This window comes from Scyliorhinus torazame, chromosome 5 (genome assembly GCF_047496885.1).
Source record: "Scyliorhinus torazame isolate Kashiwa2021f chromosome 5, sScyTor2.1, whole genome shotgun sequence".
Lineage (NCBI taxonomy): Eukaryota > Metazoa > Chordata > Chondrichthyes > Carcharhiniformes > Scyliorhinidae > Scyliorhinus > Scyliorhinus torazame.
In genome coordinates, this window is record NC_092711.1 from 220,132,232 (window position 1) to 220,157,345 (window position 25,114).

The 25,114-nt window shown below is 42.0% G+C and overlaps 1 protein-coding gene across 1 annotated transcript; it reads left to right on the forward strand.

Annotated features, from left to right (window-relative positions):
* Positions 1-24,852, forward strand: chmp1b (charged multivesicular body protein 1B). Its single transcript, XM_072505144.1, has 8 exons — positions 1-115; positions 7,974-8,071; positions 10,722-10,868; positions 13,033-13,101; positions 16,371-16,478; positions 18,340-18,383; positions 21,276-21,348; positions 24,106-24,852. The coding sequence occupies exons 1-8, from the start codon at positions 100-102 to the stop codon at positions 24,148-24,150; spliced, it is 600 nt and encodes a 199-aa protein (XP_072361245.1). The 5' UTR covers positions 1-99; the 3' UTR covers positions 24,151-24,852.
* Positions 24,853-25,114: the final 262 nt, after the last annotated feature.

Sequence of the window (25,114 nt, forward strand, 5' to 3'; positions counted from 1 at the left end):
GTGACGTGCACACTTTGCGAGCGGAAGCGGAAGCGGAAGCACGGCCGGTGTTTGTTTGGGTCCCTGCTAATCAGCTGGAGTTGTGTCCGGTCTTTGAAGATGTCCAGTCTGGAGAGTATCCTTTACCCGGGAGGCAGGGCCGTCCTCTGCGAGTCGGGGGAGCGCGGAGTGTCGTTCACCGGGGCTCGGGTGCTGTTCTTCCCGCTGCCAGTCCTCTACGTTGGGAGGCGGAAATTAGCTTCCGCGGGGATGCCCCTTGCGGGGAGGGGCTGGAATGAGAGCAGCCCCACGGGGTGGGGAAGTGTTGGAGCTTCCCTTTGGGTAGGGAAATTGAGGTGCTAGCGAAGCCCCTCGGAAAGGGGAGGTGCTAGAGCAGCCACTTGGGGTGGGGAAGGGGAGGTTCCGGAGCAGCAGCTCTGGTTGGGGGAGAGAGGTGCTGAGGAAGGGGAGCTAGTGAAGCTGCCCCTTGGAGTATTGGAGAGGGGTACAGGTTATCCCCTCTAGGCATGGGATGCATGATTGCAGTGCAGCCACAGTGTGCTGTTGGACTGGACACCTTAGCTTTGTTATTATTACTGAGGTGTGGGGGCGGAGCAGCACCCGGTGGTTGGGGATGCCCGGGAGTAAGCAATTCCACCTGGGCTAGGTTTTTACCCGAGTCTGACAGGAGGTGGTCTGTTGCTGAGTTAATCGAGAATCATTCACAACTTTACGTCAAACATCTCACCCTTAGACAGAAGCCAAGTGTGACTGTGGTGTTCAGTTCTATTTTTAGTGAGGGGCAAACCAACCACTGGGTGGCTCGGAGTGTCAAGGGAATGGTATGTTTTTTTGTGCATGTGTATTTCTATTTATCATCTACTATTTTTAGAACATAGAAAAATACAGCACAGAACAGGCCCTTCGGCCCACGATGTTATGCCGAACCTTTGTCCTAGATTAATCATAGATTATCATAGAATTTACAGTGCTGAAGAAGGCCATTCGGCCCATCGATTCTGCACCAGCTCTTGGAAAGAGCACCCTACCCAAGGTCAACACCTCCACCCTATCCCCATTACCCAGTAACCCCACCCAACACTAAGGGCAATTTTGGACACTAAGGGCAATTTATCATGGCCAATCCACCTAACCTGCACATCTTTGGACTGTGGGAGGAAACAGGAGCACCTGGAGGAAACCCACGTGCACACGGGGAGGCTGTGCAGATTCCGCACAAACAGTGACCCAAGCCGGAATCGAATCTGGGACTCTGGAGCTGTGAAGCAATTGTGCTATCCACAATGCTACCGTGCTGCCCTTAAGAACAAATTAATCTACACTATATCATTCTACCGTAATCCATGTACCTATCCAATAGCTGCATGAAGGTCCCTAATGTTTCCGACTCAACTACTTCCACAGGCAGTGCATTCCATGCCCCACTACTCTCTGGGTAAAGAACCTACCTCTGACATCCCCCCTATATCTTCCACCATTCACCCTAAATATATGTCCCCTTGTAATGGTTTGTTCCATTCGGGGAAAAAGTCTCTGACTGTCTACTCTATTTATTTCCCTGATCATCTTATAAACCTCTATCAAGTCGCCCCTCATCCTTCTCTGTTCTAATGAGAAAAGGCCTAGCACCCTCAACCTTTCCTCGTAAGACCAACTCTCCATTCCAGGCAACATCCTGGTAAATCTCCTTTGCACCTTTTCCAAAGATTCCACATCCTTTCTAAAATGAGGCGACCAGAACTGTACACAGTACTCCAAATGTTGCCTTACCAACGTTTTGTGCAGCTGCATCATCACCTCACAGCTTTTAAATTCAATCCCTCTGTTAATGAACGCTAGCACACCATAGGCCTTCTTCACAGCTCTATCCACTTGAGTGGCAACTTTCAAAGATGTATGAACATAGACCCCAAGATCTCTCTGCTCCTCCACATTGCCAAGAACCCTACTGTTAACCCTGTATTCCGCATTCATATTTGTCCTTCCAAAATGGACAACCTCACACTTTTCAGGGTTAAACTCCATCTGCCACTTCTCAGCCCAGCTCTGCATCCTATCTATGTCTCTTTGCAGCCGACAACAGCCCACCTCACTATCCACAACTCCACCAATCTTTGTATCGTCTGCAAATTTACTGACCCTCCCTCATCCAAGTCATTAATGAAAATCACAAACAGCAGAGGACCCAGAACTGATCCCTGTGGTACGCCACTGGTAACTGGGATCCAGGCTGAATATTTGCCATCCACCTCCGCTCTGACTTCTATCGGTTAGCCAGTTCGTTATCCAACTGGCCAAATTTCCCACTATCCCATGCCTCCTTACTTTCTGCATAAGCCTACCATGGGGAACCTTATCAAATGCCTTATTAAAATCCATGTACACTACATCCACTGCTTTACCTTAATCCACATGCTTGGTCACCTCAAATAATTCAGTAAGACTTGTACAGCAAGACCTACCTCTCAAATCCGTGCTGACTATCCCTGATCAAGCAGTGTCTTTCCAGATGCTCAGAAATGCTATCCCTCAGTACCCTTTCCATTACTTTGCCTACCACCGAAGTAAGCCTAACTGGCCTGTAATTCCCAGGGTTATCCCTGTTCCCTTTTTTGAACAGGGGCACGACATTCGCCACTCTCCAATCCCCTGGTACCACCTCTGTTGACAGTGAGGACGAAAAGATCATTGCCAACGGCTCTGCAATTTCATCTCTTGCTTCCCATAGAATCCTTGGATATATCCCGTCAGGCCCGGGGGACTTGTCTATCCTCAAGTTTTTCAAAATGCCCAACACATCTTCCTTCCTAACAAGTATTTCCTTGAGCTTACCAGTCTGTTTCACACTGTCCTCTCCAACAATATGGCCCCTCTCATTTGTAAATACTGAAGAAAGGTACTCGTTCAAGACCTTTCCTATCTCTTCAGACTCAATACACAATCTCCTGCTACTGTCCTTGATCGGACCTACTCTCTCTCTAGTCGTTCTCATATTTCTCACATGTGTAAAAGGCCTTGGGGCTTTCCTTGATCTTACCCGCCAAAGATTTTTCATGCCCTCTCTTAGCTCTCCTAATCCCTTTCTTCAGTTCCTTCCTGGCTATCTTGTATCCCTCCAGCGCCCTGTCTGAACGTTGTTTCTGCAGCCTTACATAAGTCTCCTTCCTCTTGACAAGGCATTCAACCTCTCTTGTCAACCATGGTTCCCTCACTCGACCATCTCTTCCCTGCCTGACGGGGACATACATACCAAGGACACATAGTACCTGTTCCTTGAACAAGTTCCACATTTCACTTGTGTCCTTCCCTAACAGCCTATGTTCCCAACTTATGCACTTCAATTCTTGTCTGACAACATCGTATTTACCCTTCCCCCAATTGTAAACCTTGCCCTGTTGCTTGCACCTATCCCTCTCCATTACTAAAGTGAAAGTCACAGAATTGTGGCCACTATCTCCAAAATGCTCCCCCACTAACAAATCTATCACTTGCCCTGGTTCATTACCAAGTACCAAATGCAATATGGCCTCCCCTCTGGTCGGACAATCTACATACTGTGTTAGAAAAGCTTCCTGGACACACTGCACAAACACCACCCCCATCCAAACTATTTGATCTAAAGAGTTTCCACTCAATGTTTGGGAAGTTGAAGTCACCCATGACTACTACCCTGTGACTTCTGCACCTTTCCAAAATCTGTTTCCCAATCTGTTCCTCCACACGGTAAATGCAGCACGGTAGCATTGTGGATAGCACAATTGCTTCACAGCTCCAGGATCCCAGGTTCGATTCCGGCTTGGGACACTGTCTGTGCGGAGTCTGCACATCCTCCCCGTGTGTGCGTGGGTTTCCTCCGGGTGCTCCGGTTTCCTCCCACAGTCCAAAGATGTGCAGGTTAGGTGGATTGGCCATGATAAATTGCCCTTAGTGTTCAAAATTGCCCTTGGTGTTGGGTGGGGTTACTGGGTTATGGGGATAGGGTGGAAGTGTGGGCTTGGGTAGGGTGCTCTTTCCAAGAGCCGGTGTAGACTCGATGGGCCGAATGGCCTCCTTCTGCACTGTAAATTCTATGATTCTATGATCTCTGCTACTATTGGGGGGCCTGTAGAAAACTCCCAACAAGGTGACTGCTCCTTTCCTATTTCTGACTTAAACCCATACTACCTCAGTCGGCAGATACTCCTCGAACTGCCTTTCTGCAGCTGCTTTACTCTCTCTAATTAATAATGCCACCCCCCCCCCCCAACCTCTTTTACCACCCTTCCTAATCTTTTTGAAACATCTATAACCAGGGACCTCCAACAGCCATTTCTGCCCCTCTTCTATCCAAGTTTCCGTGATGGCCACCACATCGTAGTCCCAAGTACCGATCCATGCCTTAAGTTCACCCACCTTATTCCTGATGCTTCTTGCGTTGAAGTATACACACTTCAACCCATTTGTATACCATCTCTCTGCTCTGGTAACTATTATGTTCAAACACTTCTCGCATTTTAGTGATGTTGTGACCTTTTCTCGTTTCCCATTGTTAACATTGATCCACAGGGAAAGAGTGAGAATTCTCTGTATGAGCAGTGTGAAACCTCCCAAAAATTGGAATGGAATTTTGTGAAAAATTATGTTTGGATCTGTGCTGACCCAGTCTGTTACAGTTTATATCTGTAAACCACTAATCATTGTTCTGAAGGCCTTGGGGCCACTTATGTTTTACTGTGTGATTCCATGTAGATCTGTATAACAAAGTCCTGTGCTGTAAAATGTGCACTCAATCTCGGGTCATCTGTCTATGTGGCATGCTCTATTTAACAGGAATAATTATTTGTTTAGTTTACCTGCTGATTTGCAGGAATAAAGACAATTATTATGGCAAGCTAGGAAAAACTGCCTCTGCAGACCCACAGCCACCAAGCCAAGATAAAAACAGCCAGATACTCTTAATTTAATCTGCCTAGACCATTGTAAAGCCAACCAACATAATAACTTGAATATTGCCAATGTCATTTCAGTGATTGTGTTGTCTTCCAACTAAGCCCATTTATATTTCTCAGAAATCTGCAAGAAAGCCTAAAATAATATAATTTAAAAATATATATATTTTAGATCTTCGTGCACCAAGTTGTTCTCACTTAGATTCAACACTCATTGGGATCAGAATTAGTTCCGCTTCCTTTCTGGAGCTGGTAGTTTTTAAAACCTCTGTGGTCTTCTCTCGCATTTCCCCAAATTGTATATGGGCAGTGAGTGCTTCTTGCTGCTGTGCATTCCTTGCTTGCTTGCCCCTGACGACGTGTCTCTGATGTTTTCATGACATCTTGCATGACATCCTGCTACTTGTAGCTTTATAAAGTTTAAGAACATCTGGACTGGGCAGAGTATCGCCATCTTGAAAATGTGCATCATTAAACCATGTGCATTGTGGGAAAATAATGGTCTTGCCCCATGTGCCAAAAAAAGGCTACCTGGTATTCAGCTTATTGAATACCATTAAAAAGACCGGATACCATTAAATTGATCAGCTACCATTTGCCAAATTATGTTTGCAAAACCATACTTTTTTTTTTGTTTGTTTATGGGATCTGGGCGTTGCTGGCGAGGCCAGTCTCTATTGCCCATCTTTAATCGCCCCTGCGAATATACAGATCAGATTTTAAATGTTTCATGTCTATTTGAGTACTTTGAGACAAAATAGTGTGCCTACTGTTGCAGGAAAAAGTTGGTGTTTTGGAATGTTAAATAACCGCATGTTTAAGTCTTCACTATTGTTGGATGTGACTTGCAGATTGTTATTTGAGCGGCACGTCGGGAAATTTGCTTGGTCTGTCTCTAAAATGGATGTTAACTATAGTCTTGGAACTTGTTCTTAAACCTGCCATAACTGTATCACGATTGTTGATGATGCTTTTGAGTGGAATGGGACTGCTTTGTGCCTGCAACAATTACATTGGAGTTCAATTGACCCGCAAACCTCTAACGTTTGTTGGTGCCTGGGAGTGATTTTTAGCAACACTTTGGGAATCATGTGACTTGTGCCTTGCCCATGCTCCTCCCTCGTGGTGTCTGATGTCATCTGAAGGCTTCAGTAAGATTATTTCCTGGTACTCAACTCCCAGATATCCAGTAAACTTGTATCTGACACTTTCCATGATTTTCCTATTGAGGAAGGATTCTGAGTTGTTTTGCATTCCTGCCATATTTTTATTCCCCGACCAAAAACCAAAAGGTGGTTTAGCTGACTAATGAAAAGGTAGAAAATCACAAGGGGATGATGTAGTTAAGTTGCCTGCAGAAACAACTTATATTTATCTAGCACCACTAACGTAATGAAGCATGCAAAGGTGCTTCACGTGCATTATAAAACAGTGTATGACACCCAGCCCACATAAGGAGGTATTCAGATGACCAAAAGCTTGGTCAAAGAGGTTTTAAGGAGTGTTTTAAAAGGAGGATGGCGAGTTAGACAGGTGGAGAGGTATGGTGGGGGGCAGGGGGGGAGCGAGGGGAACTTGAGCATGGTTGATGTGTTGAATCAATATCCATTGATTCCTACTAGGAAAGTGTACGTTAATAGTTAAAAACCTGATTAGGTCATTGCGTCCTGGCATTGGGGTGCCATGTCACTACTCTCTTGAAACCCATTCAGAAATAAATAGGTGCAAATTAAAGCCTCTGCCCCCAAGTCCAACCCACCTACCAAATAAATCTGCTTCTGCCTGGGCACAAGGAGGAAAGGACTCGTCAGAAAGTACAACAAAAGGAAAAAGCTATGTCGGAAAAGTTTTGAAAAGCTCAAGTTAAAGCTGTCTCTATCTTGAAATAGAACATGTGCATGACATTCTCAGAATATTGTTAAATGTGGAAATATCTAAATATTCAAGTTTTATTAGATACTATGCTTACAATTTGTAAAAATGGGTATGCTGGAATGTAACGTTTTCGGCCTGGTTTCTCCTCGTGTATGTTTTTACCGCACCAGCAAGTCTGATCTGGCAAGAGAGTTCCCTGAGTAATCAGGGTGACTAATGAAACTCAGATTGGGGAGGGTCACGTTGCATTTGTACTAGTTCGGCCTCATCTGGAGCACTGTATCCAGTTCCGGGAACCATACATGAAGGATGAGGAGGGAGTACAGAGGAGATTCACAGAAATGATTCCAGGGATAAAGAACTGTCGCTATGAGGATAGATCACAGAGGTCGGGGCTATTTTCCCTGAAGAAAAGAAATCTGAGAGGAGACTTGATGGAGGTATTCAAGATCGTGAGGGGGGTTGGCAGTGTCAGGAATGAGAAACCTCTCACTCGAGAGCACCAGGACCTAGAGGGCACAGATTCAAAATAATGGTGGTTGGAGTCTGGAACAAATTTCCTGGGAGGGTGGTGGAGGCAGGTTCGATCAAGGCATTCAAAGGGGCATCTGAAAAGAATGCAATTCTGAAAAGAAAGAATGTGCAAAGTTACGGGGATAAGGCAGGGGAGTGGGATGAGGTAGAATGCTCCTTGTGGCTGAAATATTGCAGCCCATCCATCTGGAAAGTAGTCGACATACTGTTACTAATTTTCTAAAAAGGAACAACTAAAAGTTATTAAGCCATTTAGTAAGTTCATTTATTACCTCTATATACGGTAAGAAATAGTCTGATTAAAAGTTTCAATATCTGTTCAGTCTGGATGAAGTTGATCTTCTATTTCAAACAGATGCCTTGAGGATTATCGTATCAGATCAGTCATGATCCAGAGTAGACTAGATGGGCCGAATGGCCTACTGCTCCTATGTCTTATGGTATCATGGTTTATGATATGGAATATTAATTTTCAAAATGACACTCTAACTGATTTCTTAGCTGATCTTGAAACACTTGCTTATCGTCAATATTAAATCGGGATGGGGCTTTTATCCCGTGATACTATTCTTCAGCCATTGCATGCTGTATTCAGACAGCAGTTTTCGATGATACATCCTTAACATATCTTTCCAGAACACCTGTTCAACCTTAAGTTTGCTGCAAAGGAACTTACCAGAAGTTCCAAAAAATGCGACAAAGAAGAAAAAACAGAAAAAGCCAAAATCAAAAAGGTAATTAATTATCCATGGTTTTCCCCCCCCACCAAAAGCCACTGAATGTCCTTGTCATGATTGTGTCTACCTGGTAATTGTCTTTGTAGAAAACGCTTTGACTGTTATTGTAAGCCTATGGAAATAACAATTGTGTTCTATTTTATGACCACAATAAGACTCTTCTAAATGGCATTCTTCTAAGTTGCATAAGTCTGCAGGTAGACCGGAGCTTTTACAGGACTGAGTGCGATCTGGCGGCACAGTGGTTAGCACTGCTGCCTCACGACGCCAGGGACCCGGATTCAATTCCTGCCTTGGTTGACTGTCTGGTGTGGAGGCTGGACATACTCCCCATGTCTACATGGGTTTCTTTCCACAGTCCCAAGATATGCAGGTTAGACGGATTGACCATGCTAAATTGCCCCTTGGTGTTCCGGGGTGTGCGGGTTAAGTGGAGTTACGGGGTTGCAGAGATCGGGCAGGAGCCTAGGTAGGCTGCTCTTTCAGAGGCCCGGTGCAGGTTCAATGGGCTGAATGGCCTGCTGCACTGTAGGGATTCTGTACATAGCCTATGAAGATTTTTTTGAACTCACCAGCAAAAAAATTCATTGGATTGTAAAATGTTAACTGTTCATCGTTCAAGAAGAATAAAATATATTTTCATTTAACGTTGACTGTGTTGATAGCGATGAGTCATGGTCGATTGAAGTGCCATAATGTTTGCCAATGCCTTTCTCACAAAAGTTAACAAATACGTCAGTGTTCCAAGCCAATATTTTTCTCATTTTCTCTCAAAAGATGATCAATGAAGGTGAGTAAGAGACGTTCCTTCCCAATTCAAATAATACAATTTTGTAGGTGTAGCATTGCAAAGTGACCAGGTCCGCAGATAGCATATCTGCCACCCTAATTTGCCTTGATTTTGTTTGCAGTTGAAGTGATACTGTAAGAGCGTCTATAATAATGACTTTTATGCTGTAGTCTAATGTTTTCTTGTAATTCATCTGATAGTTTCATGTAACTGATCTTAATTGAACGCTTATTCTTCCATTAGACTTTGGGAATACAACAGACTGGTACCAATTCCAAATAGCAGTAAACAAAGACTAGAAACTATGGAATTTGTTCTGACTGTAACTCCCTATTGTTAGAATGCCCAAAATATGGCATTCTGTATGGGACAGAACTTTGGATGTAAGTTGTATCATGTCTTTGTTTTTTGAGTAGGTCGTGTGAGGTGCAAGGAAAGGATGAGAAATATAGGCAGTTGCCAGAGTTTCATGGGGATCCTTTGGTTGGATCCGGGTTATAGACATGCTGCTTTAAAGTTGCCTTACAAATGCAAGCTGTTGTAAAACTACATGAGGCAGCTGTGAAATAAAACCCCACTAACATGCACAACACCAGTTAATGCCTGTTTAGTTAACTTTGTTTTTTTCTTCTGAATCACACCAAGATGGGCAGTCGCATCATTGAGTAATAAACATTAAATCTTCTAACTGTTAAACCAAGTTGTACATTGGAGGGGATAAATTCATTTTATACTTAAAAGCAAAAGCTACCCTCGATGACTGAAAAAATGTTTCAAAAGAAAAAGAAGAAATTAAACGCATTTTTGGTAGAGGAATATTAAGCGCGCAACTGTAAGCAGCATAGTAAATTCCTTTAGCTAGAAAAGATTGAAAAGCAGCTGAGAAAAACTTTAAAACTTATTTTTATCACAGCAATCTGCGATTTCTGGTTGACACAATTTTTATAGGCTGAACTATTTTTTTATTCGCTCCAAGGCAATCTACAGATGGTAGTGTTATTTACTAAGATCATTAATTTGTCAATATTAATATATTTTCAATGTCTGTGCAAATTAAACCCAATTGGAATTGGTAATGTATTTTTGTGGGTAATTTATATTGTTTGGGGATTATTTGAGATACTGCTCCTGTGTTGCAACTGATGAATCTACGATGAGCAGAAGTATGGAAGTCGAGGAATATGTTGTTTTCCAATCTGAATTGAGAGCAGCAAGTATAATTGGAAACAAGTCAATTTGTGTGATAAATGTTGCACCCGTAAGTTGTTTTTTGTAGATGGAAGCGTGTATAGGTGTGAGATTTGTAATAGGTTTGTTCTACCTTTAATTACGTTTCAAACTGGAATTGCCGTTTTAACCATTCATTTGTTGATATTCCATATGGGGAATGATGAAAAGTAAGTTGCATCAGAGAGGCAGTGATTACTGCACTAAAAACATAAACTGGCTTGGGAAGATTCAAAGGGGAGTCTCCATGGTTATTATGAAAGAAGTATACAGGCTATATTTAACCCCAGCATTATATATTTTTTTATAAACTTGTTAGAGTGCCCAATAACTTTTTCCAATTAAGGGGCAATTTAGCGTGGCCAATCTACCTAACCTGCACATTGTTTTCTGTTGGGGGGGGGAGGGGAGGGGGGAGATACCCACGCAGTCACTGGGAGAATGTGCAAACTCCGCATTGAAAGTGACCCGGGGCCGGGGTCGAACCCGGGTCCTCGTCGCTGTGAGGGAGCAGCGCTAACAACTGCGCCACCGTGCTGCCCCACCCCAGCATTAATTTTAACAACAAAGCTTGACTTGCTGTACATATTAAAATGTCTGCTTTTTCATATTTTATATGATTGCTTATAGGCAATTCAGAAAGGTAATACGGAAGTAGCACGAATACATGCAGAAAATGCAATCCGGCAAAAGAACCAGTCCATTAACTTTCTGCGAATGAGTGCTAGAGTGGATGCCGTGGCAGCACGTGTTCAGAGTGCAGTTACGATGGGCAAGGTAATGGACCTTCCTGATCACCTTCCAAGTTAGCATATTTAGATGTGAGCCAGTAGAAAAATATTTCAAACTATCGGAAATGTCATATTTAACTTGGGCACATGCCTTCCATTTTTGAATATCAGGGTGGGACCAGTACCTGCATTTAACGGCTTTGAGAAAGTGGTCTCGCTTCAGTGTTTTTATAATGAATCTGCCTATGTTCTTGGCTTCCTTCTAAATTGTGTGCACCTTTTACGTGTTCCCTCTGGTTTTGATCACTTTGGTCAGGCTTCACGAGCCACGTTGCAGCTCTAATCGTTACCACATTACTTCTGCTGGTACATAGGTTTGCCCATATCCCTCCCCCTTGTCCAGCACTTCTGCACCATTCTCCAGATAAATGGGACTGCATGTGGTTCCAATCTGACCAGTCAAAGCATGACCAGAGCATCTCCAGCAGTAACTTCTCTTCCTCACCCCGCATGGTTCTGGCTTGCACTTTTCCATTTTTCATTTACATGTTGCCTTTTGACAATGTCACTCTCAAACATGGGGCCAGATACATGTATATTCTGGAAACGTCCATGACTGGGCCAATGTGTCATCCTAAACCAAACATTTCGCAAGATTTCCATTCAAAACATCACCCCATCCAGCCCATTATAAGCCTGTCTTCCTCCACCTCTAACAATGTCTGCCAGAGCCCCTCATCCACGCCTTTGTCACTTCCAGACTGGACTAATACAATGTTCTCCTGGTTGATCTCCCATCCTATGCTCTCCGGAAACCAGCTCATCTGAAACTATGTTGCTGGTATCCTTTTCCTCATCCTTGTGTTTTAATCCCTTCATGGTCTTTCACATCTTTATTCCAGTAACTGCCTCCAGCTCTACAACCTTCCTTAAATTATTTGTTCTTATTCTTTGACGCAACCCCTCTCACTTAATTCCATCTTTGAGAGCAATACCTTTGATTTTCTGGAACTCTCTACTTACAAAACTCTGTCTCTTCACTTTTAAGACCCCATCACTGCATTTTCACTCACTATATTGACTTGCCGTTCGGCAATGCCTCAATTTTTAAAATTCCCATCCACGTGTTCAAATCCCTCTGGGGTCTAACCTCCTCCAGCCCCAAAATTGGTCAGCGGCCCAAATTCTTTTGCTTCCCATTGGCATTGTGCCTTCAGCTGCCTAGTCCCGAAGATCTAAATTGCTCCTCTCTCCACATCGCCCTCATTATCTTACTTTAAATTGATCCTTAAAGCTTGGTCAAAAATATATATTTTTTTGGTGACCAATCTTAATTTGATCTTGAGCCAGCAAGGAACATTATGTCTGATAGTGCTGCTTTGAAATGCCTAGTGCTTTTATTATGTTAAAGGCACTTTGTATGTGGAAATTGTTGTTTAAAACTCACTCTGTGAGCAAGATGTTTGTTCATCTTTGCTAATATGCCCTCTTAAAGATCAGATTCTATTTTTCTATTAGTCCTCAATGCAACATATTAGGAACTTTACTTCCATCAAAGGTACTGTGCAAATGCATGCGTCTTTCAACTCATTTAACCTGGTCAGGGCAGCGACAGCAGGTAATGTACGTTGGTTTGTTTCCATATGGAGTTCAGAATTTGTCCCAGTGTGCGAGATACCCTGAGGCTAAAGATTTTGTTATGAATCCCAATAGTTCAAAGTATGTTGTGGAGTGGTTCTTGTCATCGCTGTTTGCCAGCTGAAGCCTGCTTTCCCCCTTATGATTACTCCAACAACAATGGACATCAACTGTGCAAGTCAAACCATCTTGCTGTGGTCTAGCACGCAACAAATTACTGCAAAAACCCCTCAAAAAGATATCAGATGTAAACAAAATAGAAGCCCACAAATCTTCAGTAAAATGAAGATAATCAGTAGCCTCATATTCTTTCACTCCCTTATTTGACAAAACCGCAGATTTGGCATCAGTGGTGCTAGTATATAGAGTTGCAGCATCACCAATAATTAATTTCCACTCGCAATGCAAGTTTGTTTAACCCGTAACTATATGACCCAAGCTAATCCCTTGCATTGTGTGTGTTGATATAAAGGGTGCTATTAATGGAGCTGTTGAGTAGCAGTTTTATTGTGCAGATTGATTATGACTATGAGCTATTTTCTGTGGAGCCAAATTGTCACTTTTTGTTTTAGGTAACCAAATCTATGGCAGGAGTTGTCAAATCCATGGACATGACCTTGAAAAGCATGAATCTGGAAAAGGTACCATTTGTCCAAGATGAAATGAGTTCTAATCCTAGTCTTTTCTCTTTTTCAGTCATTGTACGTGCATGTCTCGAAGAATGTCAACTTTCAGTTATCAATTTAGCATGCATTTGGAACCATAGTTGCAATGTAGAAAGAGGCCATTCAGCCCATCATGTCTGCACCAGCCAAAAAAAGAAGGAACTAGCTGCTCATTTTAATCCTATTTTCCAGCACCTGGAACGAACTTCCACAATGTTACAATCACTGAGACTGCAGAAATATTTTCTCTTCAGTCAATCAGATCCTCATTGATGGGAGCTCATCAATCCCAGAACAGTGGGATTGTCTCATAAGACACTAGTTAGACCACACCTGGAATACAAGTGATCAGTTTTGATCTCCTTATATAGGGAAAAACCTGCTGGCATTGGAGGCAGTCCAGAGAAGGTTCATTGTGTTGATTCCGGGTGGAGGGATTTTCTTATGAGGAGAGGCAGAGTAGGTGGGGGCTCCTCATTGGAGTTTAGAAGAATAAGAGGTGACCTTATTGAGACATGTAGGATTCTCAGGGGGCATGACAGGGTAGATTTCTTAAGTGGGGAAGTCTAGAATCAGAGGATGTAATCTCAGAGAAAGGGGTCACCCATTTAAGACCGATGAGGAGGAATTTCTTCTCTCGGAGGGTAGTGAATCTGTTTAATTTTTTACCGCAGCGAGCTGCCGAGTCTGGATCATTGAAGTATGTTCCTTACTTAATGACCCAGTTACCACAGATTTTGAATCATTAAGGGAATCGTGGGTTATGGGGATTAGGTGTGGAAGTGGAGTTGAGGATTGTCATATCAGATCAGCCATGATCTCATTGAATTGCGGAGCAGACTTGATGGGCCGAATGGCCTACTCCTACTCCTTGGTCTTATGGTCCTATCACATTCTGTCAAAAGAAAATCTGTGTATCAGACATGGCATTTGTTCACATATCCCACAACATACCTCTGAAAGAATGACATTCCTCATGCAAGGGAAAAGAGTAGCCTGGGGTGCTTCTGATTTAATTTGCCTGCCAACTGGAACAATATATTACTGTAGATGTTCAAATTTGCTGAAGTAGAATTGGAAGGAGGACACCCTCAATATAATCCAGCCATTAATAAGACATTTCAGCCAGCCAAAATTACATTAGCTCGGAGTTCTAGGTCTATTACGATTGAACCTTTTAAAATGGTTTCATTCCTTTTTCTGAAACATCTGCTGATATCTGGTCTTTAAACTGCTCAAGTAAATTACACAGGAATAGATTTTTTTAAATTGCGTAGGAAGCAGGCTCTATAAGAATTTGAAGATTCAGAAAGTCAAGCCCCCCCCCCCAACGCACACTTTCCAGGTGGTACAAATTAAAATGTTATTCATGTTTCCTCCTTGATGACAATGGGGCCATTGTCAATGTTATTGAATGGTCGGAAAGAATTTGTGTACAAAAGGGGCGAGATGCTAAATAGGCCACCTTGTATTGCAAATTCCTTGTGTGGAGGTATCATGGGGAAAGTTTTTTTAAAATGTCAAATTAAGGTGGTAAGCAGTCCCAATGAATAGGGAGACTGCTTAATGTAGAAGCTACAATAATAGGAACGTAAGTGAGAATTTATAAGAATAGATGAGAGCAGAGATAGTGATATTGTGACATTGCAATTCCATTGTGATCCAAAGGAGCATGAAGCTGGGTAGATGCTAGAATAACAGTTCATGAATCTGACGTTGTTCAATCATTTTGACCCCCAGTGCAAATTTGCATGCTAGTGTATCTAATTTTCAACAAAAGTTAATTGAATTAATCGACTGTGACTGGAAATATACAGTGAGAGTACTTGAATCCAGTACAAAAGGCAGTAAAGGATATTTATTATAAAAGACTGACTCTACCTAGAAACAGTACGAGAAGGAAAGGACCTTCCAGCTCCATCTGCCCAAAACCTTTATGGAATGTAAGGATAATTAATCCTGGTGAATTAGTCCAACTGAATAAGAATGTCTTAAAAGGGGAGGGGACTGCTAAGATATAATATTGTATCCTACCTTTTTTTTATTTGTCATGGGGATGTGAGCATTGCTGGCTGGGCCAGCATTTATTGCCTATCCATGATTGCCCTTGAACTGAGTGGCTTGCTAGGCTATTTCAGAGTTGACCACATTGCTTTGGATCTGGAGTCACACGTAGACCAGACCAGGTAAGGATGACAGATTTCCTTCCCTAAAGGACATTAGTGAACCAGGTGGGTATTTAACGACAATCCACAATGGTTTCATGGTCACTATTAGACTTTTAAAATTCAAATTTCAACATCTGATGTCAGTGGGATTCGAGCCTGGGTCCCCAGAATATTACCCTGGGCCTCTAGATTACTCGTCCAGTGACGATACCACTGTACCGTTGCCTCCCTTATTTTTAAAATGCATTTGGTTTTTGCTATATCCTGGCAGAGCACAACTCCGGCTCTCCCAACGCTCGTTATGGAGATCAGTTAGTTAGAAATGGCACATCTGAACATAGTGAAACTTGCATTCCTGACCGACAGCTTTTATCCTATTTATATTCAGATTAAAATAAAAAGAGAAAATACTGGAACTGCACAGCTGGCCTGACTTGTAAGGACACAAAAGGTTATCCCTTGTTTCTCTATCCACAGATGCTGCCAGATTTGCTGAAGTTTTCCAACACTTTCTCTTTCAGATTTGCAGTATCTGTGCCATTTTGCTTTCGTATTCTGATTAGTCTACTTAGTATCCAGTAACAAATCAAAGGGAAAAGGTGTTATTGTCATCACTGAGGATGTAACCTAGCGAGGAAAGAGGCAGCAGAATTTTTTTGATGCAACCAACAAATTATAAAATGTACAAAGGGACAGGACTAAGGCAGTTATTTAATACCTTTCAAAAGTGCCAATAAAGGTACAATTTTAATAGCAAAAATGTAAACTGCCAATCATATTTTGCAAGCCGTTTTTACCCCAACTTTGTGTTTCATTGAGTCACATAGAGGTAGCATCCTTACAGACATGTCCTACCGATGAGGATATTCACTTTGAATCAGTATAAGCCTCTTGAAAGAAGTAGCAGAACAAAAAAAAAATAGTAATCCATTTAATTCTGTCAATCTGTGTAGTCGCGATAAATGGGTATACAGAGATCTTTTCTCCAACAATTTGTACATCTACCTTCCTGAGTGCTTTTGAATTGGCTGTCCAGACAATTGTAATGCAATGTTCTAAGCCTTCTCCTTCTTACAGATTTCTGCTCTAATGGATAAGTTTGAGCATCAATTTGAAACATTAGATGTACAGACCCAGCAGATGGAGGACACTATGAGCAGCACAACAACTCTAACTACACCACAAGTAAGGGACAGTGATTGGCATTTTACTGATGGAAGTGGCGACACAAATACATTATGATGCAAATAATGACTGCTTTCCTTTTATAAATTTATTGGTGCTTCAGAAATAAACTATGAAAACGGTTCTCATTTCACACTGCGAAAATAGTGGAGAAAGTAGTCTTTATCCTTGTTATGTTTGGTTATTCCAGATTGCAAATTAGAACAAAACGTTCTCCTGGTGAGCGATGTATAAGGCACCACGGTGCCACAGTGGTTAGCACTGCTGCCTCACGGCGACAGGGACCTGGGTTCAATTCCGGTCTTGGGTGACTGTGGAGTTTGCACTTTCTCTCCATGCCTGCATGGGTTTCCTCTGGGTGCTCCAGTTTCTTCCCACAGTCAAAAGATGTGCAGGTTAGAGGGATTGGTCTTGATAAATTGTCCCTTGGTGTCCAATGATGTGCAGGTTAGGTGGGGTTACAGGACAGGGAGGGGGTGGTGGAACTACTTGGGATGCTCTTTCAGAGGGTCGGTGCAGACTCAATGGGCCGAATGGCTGCCTTCTGCACTGTAGGAATTCTGTTCTGTTTGATGTGAGAAATTCATCCTATTCTGTTTGGAAATTTACTCTGCTGCTGAAAATATGGGTGCAGCCAGATGGCTGCATGAATGTACCATTTGGGTTGTAATGGCCACATTGGAGCTGTGGTGGTGTCCATGTTCCTCCAATATGCTTTGTGCCTTTTCAATCTGCAGATATCACCAGTGGTAATGCTGTTTTTCACTTGATAATTAAGACAGTATTGGCAGGTGGTGCAGTGGTTAGCACTGTTGCCTCACGGCGCCGAGGACCCAGGTTCGATTCCGGCCCTGGGTCACTGTCCGTGTGGAGTTTGTCCCCGTGTCTGCGTGGAAAAAAAATTAATTGGGTACTTTAAATTTTTTTTTAAAAGACAGTATTGGCAAAATGGAGACTATCTTGGTGGTGGTAGCTTTCACAAGTTTGAGAAATCTGCCATTTGTGCTTTCCAGTGGAAGGTTATTCCTTCGAGCTTGCTGTCTTTATAGATTGTGACTGAAATTAATGCAAGGCCCTGAATTCTAAAATGTACAGTGCAGGTTCTTATGACTTGCTGCTCTATTGGGCTGTAAAAATTTGCTCGACTGGATTGTAGAAGCATAAGCATCTCAAAAACTGATGAAATAAATAAAAACAAACCTAATGATTGGGGAAAGTTTTGGCATAGTGCCATACGTACAATGGAAGAGAAACAATTTGTATGCAATGTTTGTGATAAGGTGGACGGCAGAAAGATTATATGACAGGAAGATGAAAGGTAACGGAATGGCAGTGGGACAATAAAGGAACAGAATATGGGTCCAGAGCTGTAAATGGCACCAGCATACTCATTAACCTCCAAACCACTATGCAAATTATGGGTTTTGTCGAGATGTAATTTGTTTTGCATATTGAATTCAACCAATAATCTCCCAAGGAGACTTGCCATATTTCTTGCTATGCTTTTAGATGTCTGTCATTAGTGTCATCAGCCCGACTCACACCATTGTGGATTCAAACCTCACTCCAGCAACTTAATATCGGTGTAGGCTGGCACTTCAGACAATGCATAAATTGAGTACTAGCAGCTTGATTACGTAGACCCCTTGACTAGCCAAAGTACAAACTGACCAGTTGCACATTGTTACGCTGTTTGTCAGATCTGTAGAATTGGGTGCCTTGTTTGAATAGCAACCTTTTAAAAAGTAATTAGTGCAGTATTTTATGTATTCTTTGCGATATAATTAGCATTATATATATCTGCATGCAGGTTTTTTTTAAGCAGAGCATATTCAGCTTGTATATTTCACTTTTCTTCCAGAACCAAGTGGATTCACTGTTGCATGAAATGGCTGATGAAGCTGGGTTAGTATGAATTTTCGGAAGGGTTTTTGATGAGGCCGAGCTCTGACTCAAGGGACTGCCTTTCCCACAAAGTGACTGACTGACTTATATTTTGGATCAATGTTCTAGTTATATCCGATCTCTCTCTCTTTCTCTCTCCCAGGCTGACATTTCAGTGCAGCTCTGAGGGCAGTGCACTGTTTGAAGTAACTCGGTCAGCCCTTCCTGGCACATGTAAACGATTTAAAGAGCAGAGGAGTGTCCCGAGTAACATTTATCCCTCAACCAACACCAATGAAGCAGATTATCTCATTGTTGTTTCTAGTTCCTTAGTGGTGTGAAGTGCTTTAGGGTATCCAAAAAATGTGAAGGCTGTTAAATAAATTCAGGTTCATTTGAGTTTTTCAAAATATGACTTTTGGTAAGAATATCCTGTGCAAAATAATTATAGATGAGTTAGGCCATTTGACCATCTCTAATGAGCCATCCTAATGTTTCCCCCTCTATCGACGTTTTAAAGTAGACTCATGGGTTTCTACTTCTACTGCACTTCCTGTAACCCAGTTCCGTAGACTGATCGCATATTTGTGGAGAAAATTTTCTTTATCATCCCTAAATTTATCTTTTAATAATTTGAACCTGTATCCCTTTGGTCTATTCTCATGACTAGTATGTGTTCCAGATGCACCACCTGCACTCCTTAACTGCATTCTATATCATTATAAAAGTGCTCCGAACACCTTTCATGGGATGAAAGCCTTGAGTTTTTTCAGTCTTTCCTCAAGTTGACATCCAAGGACACGTTGTCAGACTGGCAGCTCTTCTCTGCATTTCCTCCAGCACTTGCAACTCTCAGTATCGCATGGTGGCAAGAACTGGCATCCGTGCTCAAGGTGCTATCTGACCAAAGGGCAGCACAGCTCAATAGAGAGGATCAGTGGTGTTTTTGTGCACAATTAATTTTGCCAAAGTGCAGTACAATGTTTTGTAGGACATCCTTTTAAAGCCTTAAGAAGACTATTTTTTTTTTTTAAATCTGGAAGAGGATGTTTTAAAATTCATTTAGCGGATGTGGTCGTCGCTGGCCAGGCCAACATTTATTGCCCATCCACAGAGAAGGTGGCAGTGAGCCTCCTCCTTGAACCGTTGCAGTCCCTGAGGTGTAGGTATACCCACAATGCTGTCAGGGAAGGAGTTCCAGGGTTTTGACCCAGCGACCGCGAAGGAACGTCAAAATATTTCCAAAGTCGTGGTGGTGTGTGACTTGGATGGGAACCTCTAGATGATGGTGCTCACAGGTATTTGCTGCCTTTCCTTCTAGATGGTAGTCGTCCTGGGTTTGGAAGGTGTGGTCTAAGGAACTTTTTATTTCTATTGTTTTATTGTAACAGGAGTATGGATCTATTTAATTAGAATTGGTACATTGGAATCATTCTCACTGAACTATGGAATCCAAACTTGCTCTTAATAACCTATTGTACTTGAAACTGATAATTCAAGTACATATACTTGAAAATATTTCTGGTACCATTTGCAAAATAATTTGTGGATATCGTTCCTACGCAATGTGGGAATATACTCCCCTCTCTGCATGCACCTGAAAGTGAAGAAAATGTATGTGAAGGCAGTTAATTGGTGTCCTGCAATCGCCCAATGGAAATAGATTTTGTGTTTTTGATCTGTTGCACCTTCTCCTGATTCTGGAGCAACCGTTGTGAAATTGCTCAGAGAACCCCCTGTGCTTCTTGATCCACTTCTGCCAAGTTTTCCGTTTCGGTATAAAATTCCTGAAACCCCAGTGCTGTTTAACGGTGACATTTTTCTGATGAATATGCTACCTGAACTCTGGCGCTGAAAGGCTGCAGGTCTACTTCAGGCAGTTTCTTTTGTCTATTGGAGGAGCACCGCAAGATCAGTGAAAAATGGCAATTTCCTATTTCTGATTAATTCACTGGATAATCTGATGGGGCAGGGAAATCAATCACTGCTAGCTGGGCTGACATGCAGTAATAAGCCATAGAAACGCTTGCAATGTTTTGCGTTTTCTCATCCAGTCGCAGCTTTGGTGAAATTCTGTCAGATTTATTGTTGCAGCCTCATAAGGTGGCTTGAAGTCAGTAACTGAAGTTTATTTAATAACATGAGTTTGGGGTACAATTGACTTCCTAATTTCTGTTTTAAAGTTCTGCATTCATATAGAAACTTCAAATATATTTCAAGTGGTAACATTTGGGCAGGCTGCTATTAAATTAATCTTCAGCACCGGGGGGGGCGGGGGTGGTGAGGCAAAATAATGCCAGGGAATTAAAAATGTTTGACCTTTTAGTTATACACTTGCGCTTTCCAATTGACTAAACAGCTGATTATAAAATGGCCGAGACGTTTTGCCCCTGCATGACCTGATTGTGCTCAGCATGTGGCATAGCCACCGTGCCACTAAACCTAGCATCAAAAATGTTGCCGTTCAACTTAGCTTTAAAAGAGCGCCATCTCCTGTATTAGTGACCACATGACGAGCCCTGTAACTTGTAAGCTCAGGCAAAGCATTTGCCTTGCAGCTGCATACATGTGATGTTAAAAAGAAATCTCCTAGTACACCAAAACCTAGAACGTAGATGTGTGCTAGTACAGCCTGATGTGAGGCACGTTTTTCAAAATTTGCAGAATAGTTCAAAGCGATAAATTTAAATTCTTGTTTGCCTTAAATGTGGTTAACAGAAACCTGCCTGGAGATACTCCAGTCATGAACCCCTGTCTGATAATTATACTGCGTTCTGAAATGTGATTCTAAAGTTCCAAACTCGATACTTTTAAAGGAAATTTCTAAATGTAAAGCCACTCTCCCAATAAAGATGCTAAGCAAAGTCTAATGTCGTATCTGATATCTTCTTTCCCCCCCCCCCCCCCCCGCAGCCTTGATTTGAACCTGCAGCTTCCTGAAGGCCAAATGGGGTCAGTTGGTTCCAGTGTGGCATCAGCAGAACAGGTAAAATCCTAAACTATTTTTTTTTAATTGCCATTTGAGAAAAGATTGCAGCAATAAAACGATTGTATATTTACCCAGACATTTGATTGATTTATATACTGTGTTCTTTTTAGAAGTATTTTGTCGACAACAGCACTTCCTTAAACTGCTGCCGGTCATTTAAACTAGACCACATATTGGTCTGTATTTTACATTGGTGCTGAAAACCCCTCAGACTGACAGCACTTCTGCTGGAAAACAACTAATGCAATCAACTGCAAGTTGATCTTTTGACCCAGGAGCTCAGATTCAATTGAAAATCTTTAGTTTTCTGCTTGAGTTGCACGTGAAACAAGATTCAGGCAGTTTCTGCTCACTTGCAGATACAATAAGGCCCACAATTTCTCTCAAATCCAGCAATGACCAGCTGACCTGCGAAAGCTACAGCAGTAGTTTCCAGAGGAAATGGAAGCAAAATGTACTACTGTACACAAAAAAGGTCTGCGGCTGTGATTAAAGCCCAGTGTTGGTGCATCAAGAGGTTGAAATGAAACCTGCAGATAGCTTGTGTTTCACCTAACCTAGGGGAGGGGGCTCCATGTCAGCGTTTCTCACTCTTCAGTTTCTGTGTTTCGTAAATTGGTGAGCTTTCAGCAGACTTGTGAGCAAAGTTAGAGCTCATGGAATGAAAAGGACATTGGTAACAATGATATGAAATTGGCTGAGTGTCAGGAAACCAAGAGTAGTGGTGAACGGTTATTCTTTTGATTGGAGGAGTGGAACTCCCAGAGGTCGGTGTTGAGACCCTAGTTCTTCCTGATGTATATGAATTACCTAGATTTTGGTACACAGTGCACAGTTTCAAAATTTGCAGATAAACTTGGAACTATTGTGAACCATGAGGACTTTGAGAGGACATTGATAGAATGGGTAGACAAATGGCAGATAAAATTTACTTAGAGAGTTGTGAAATAATTCATTTTGGTAGGGTATATGAGCAGAGGGGTCTGGGTATAGAGGTGCATAAATCATTTGAAGATGAAAAGTTGAGAGCGGGGATAATAAATCGTATGGTATTTTGAGCTTTATCAATAGGGGCATAGAGTACAAAAGCAAGGAAATAGTTAACACTGTATAAAGCACTGGTTCGGTGAATATTGAATCCAGTTCGAGACACCATACTTTAGGATGGATTTGAATGTATTCGAGAGGATGCAGAAAAGATTCACCAGAATGATCTTGCGGTGAGGAGCCTGGGTTGGTAGATGGCTTGAAGAAGCTGGGAGTGGTTCCTTTGGTGAGACGGTTGAGAGGAGATTTGATGGAGGTATTCAAATCCATGACTGTTCGGGACAGAACCGATGTGGCTGTTCCCATTGGTGGGAGGATTGAGAACACTGCCTCCCGAGTACTGTGGATTACCAGAAGCCAGTTATGGAGCTTTTCCATCTACAGTGTGAACACCCGTGGCCATGCTGCAGTGTACAGATAACATTGTCTCGTGGATGACTACATCATCCACATCCTCAACTGTTCAGCTTGTGCCTCAGACACCATCACAGTATCCGATATTATGTGGTCATCCATGATAAACAGAAAATGCTGGAAATAGTCAGGTCTGGCAGCATCTACGAAGAGCAAAACCGATAACATTTCAGATCAAAAGAGCTTATTCTTCAAAACTAAAGTTCTGAAGTTATATTTTGTGCCTGTAGAAGTCAAACTGTATTTTACAAGGTTACTACTGCTTTCACCTAGTAGCTGGTTTTGCTTTCAAGAGCCACTAGGTGGTGTAGTGGGGAATAGTGAAATACTCATTTTAACACCGTAATCAATTGATTTTGATGGAGAAATTGTCATTGCATACCATTGGCAGTACATTGAGCTTCTGTGGGGATCAAAGTAGCACAAATCTCATTAGTTTTAAAAAAAATTGTAGTTAATCTAGGAAAAATGCAGGCTATTTTTAAAATATTCAGGATATGGCGCCACTGACCAGGTTGGCACTCATTGCACATCGCTGTTTGCCCTGTGAAGGATCCTGCAGCAGTCGGTGTTTGTTAAGGTTGTGAGATAAATGAATGGCCGCCTCCGATGGCAGCTGCGAGCCACCACGTCGATGTGGGAATTGAGTCCGGTTAGACAGCGCAAATGTTGGGAGGGTGTTTCCACTCGTAGGAGAGTTTAGGACCAGAGGGCACAGTTGCAGAATAAGGGGGTACTCATTTAAGACCGATTTGGGGATGGTGAATCTTTGGAATTCTTTCCCCAGGAAGCTGTGGCAGGCAAGACCTTGGACATTTTCAAGGCTGAGATCGATAGGTTTTTAATCAGTAGGGGAAGTAACGATTATGAAGAGAAGGCGGGAAAGTGGACTTGACTCTTCGATCAGCCACGATATTAAGTGGCGGAGTGGGTTCAAAGGGCTGAATGGCCTGCGCTTGTTCCTATTTCTTTTGGTTTTGTGAGACGCAGACAGATCTGCCTGAGTGAAGATGATATTTCCTTCCTTCGGGTTGGATGCTTATGATAATCTGGGCACTTTCCGGAGGGGGCTTAAAAAAAAATTAATTAATATTTGTCAAACAGCCAGGGGAAGATTTGAACTCCCAATCTCTGGATTATATTAGTTCAGACCTCTGGATTATTGGGGCGGAACGACACCCGTACTACCTTGATCTACAATGCTTTAAAAGGTTAAATGTGTCTTGAGATTAAATTTTCATTTTTTTAATGCGATTAACTACTGAATCAATCCAATTCTGTTATTTTACATAGGATGAACTTTCCCAAAGACTTTCACGTCTTCGAGATCAAGTGTAAAGATGAAGAAAACCGTTCGCCGCCTTATTCTAGGAATAATTTCCTGCTTTTTAAAAAACATATATATATATATATATATATAAATCCATATCAGGGGAGGGGGGAAACTGTAGCATTGAATTGTATACTTCGATTTTCTTGTAGTGCAGTCACTGATACACTGTCACCAACAGTGTTGGTGTTGAGAATAGACCTAAACATGGTTGGTTAATACATTGTCATTCACCTAGTTTCCTTCACTATCATTTTATACAGCACATTTCCCAGTATAAACTGGGGGTTCAAATTTCTTTTTTGGGGGAAAGAATTTGGGTGCACTTTTCTACCTGGGAAAAGTCAGCCATGATCTCTGTATGTTGTGGCAGTTTTCTCTCCTTAAAATGTATTATAATTTTACTCTTTAAAAAGAATTGTGCCCTAAATATTCTGACCGCATCATGAGCAAAACCGAAGTTTCAATTGAAAGATGATTGAAGATATTTTTTTGAATTCTGATGTGTTTCACCTTAATTTCACCGAAAGGTCTTGTTTTTAAACTTATGGACAGCTGTTTCCATAGTTGCTGGAATGTTCTCTAACTATTGTACAATTTAATCTATTTAAGGAGTCTGAACAAAACTCTTCATTTCTTTTGTAAAATGTAACCTAAATGGGGAAAGGGTATAAATGAGCACTATTGTATTAAATCTCCTGATAATCGCACTGACTGCGTGGCTGTGTCTGTTTGGGATTTTCATGTCGGTTTGAATTTTTTTTTAAACCGTGGTTTTCTTCCGTTGGACCCTGACCCCACAATTATAGGTTCTCTTGAGTCAAAATGTGTGCGTTACTATGAACTGAAACTGTTCTAGCCAATTCCAAATCCTCCTCCGACAGCAGCCATTCTCTTAAATTGCAGGGGCTAATTTTCTCAACCTGAGGGGCAGTGACCTGCTTCATTTAACCCTCCCCCCAAAAAAACTAA

Bases quoted from the DNA above. Each gene is read 5' to 3' on its own strand.
- chmp1b (XM_072505144.1), top strand. The intron at 13,102-16,370 runs GTACCATTTGTC...TCCTTCTTACAG, and splicing joins AAAGCATGAATCTGGAAAAG to ATTTCTGCTCTAATGGATAA. The intron at 21,349-24,105 runs GTAAAATCCTAA...TATTTTACATAG, and splicing joins GTGTGGCATCAGCAGAACAG to GATGAACTTTCCCAAAGACT.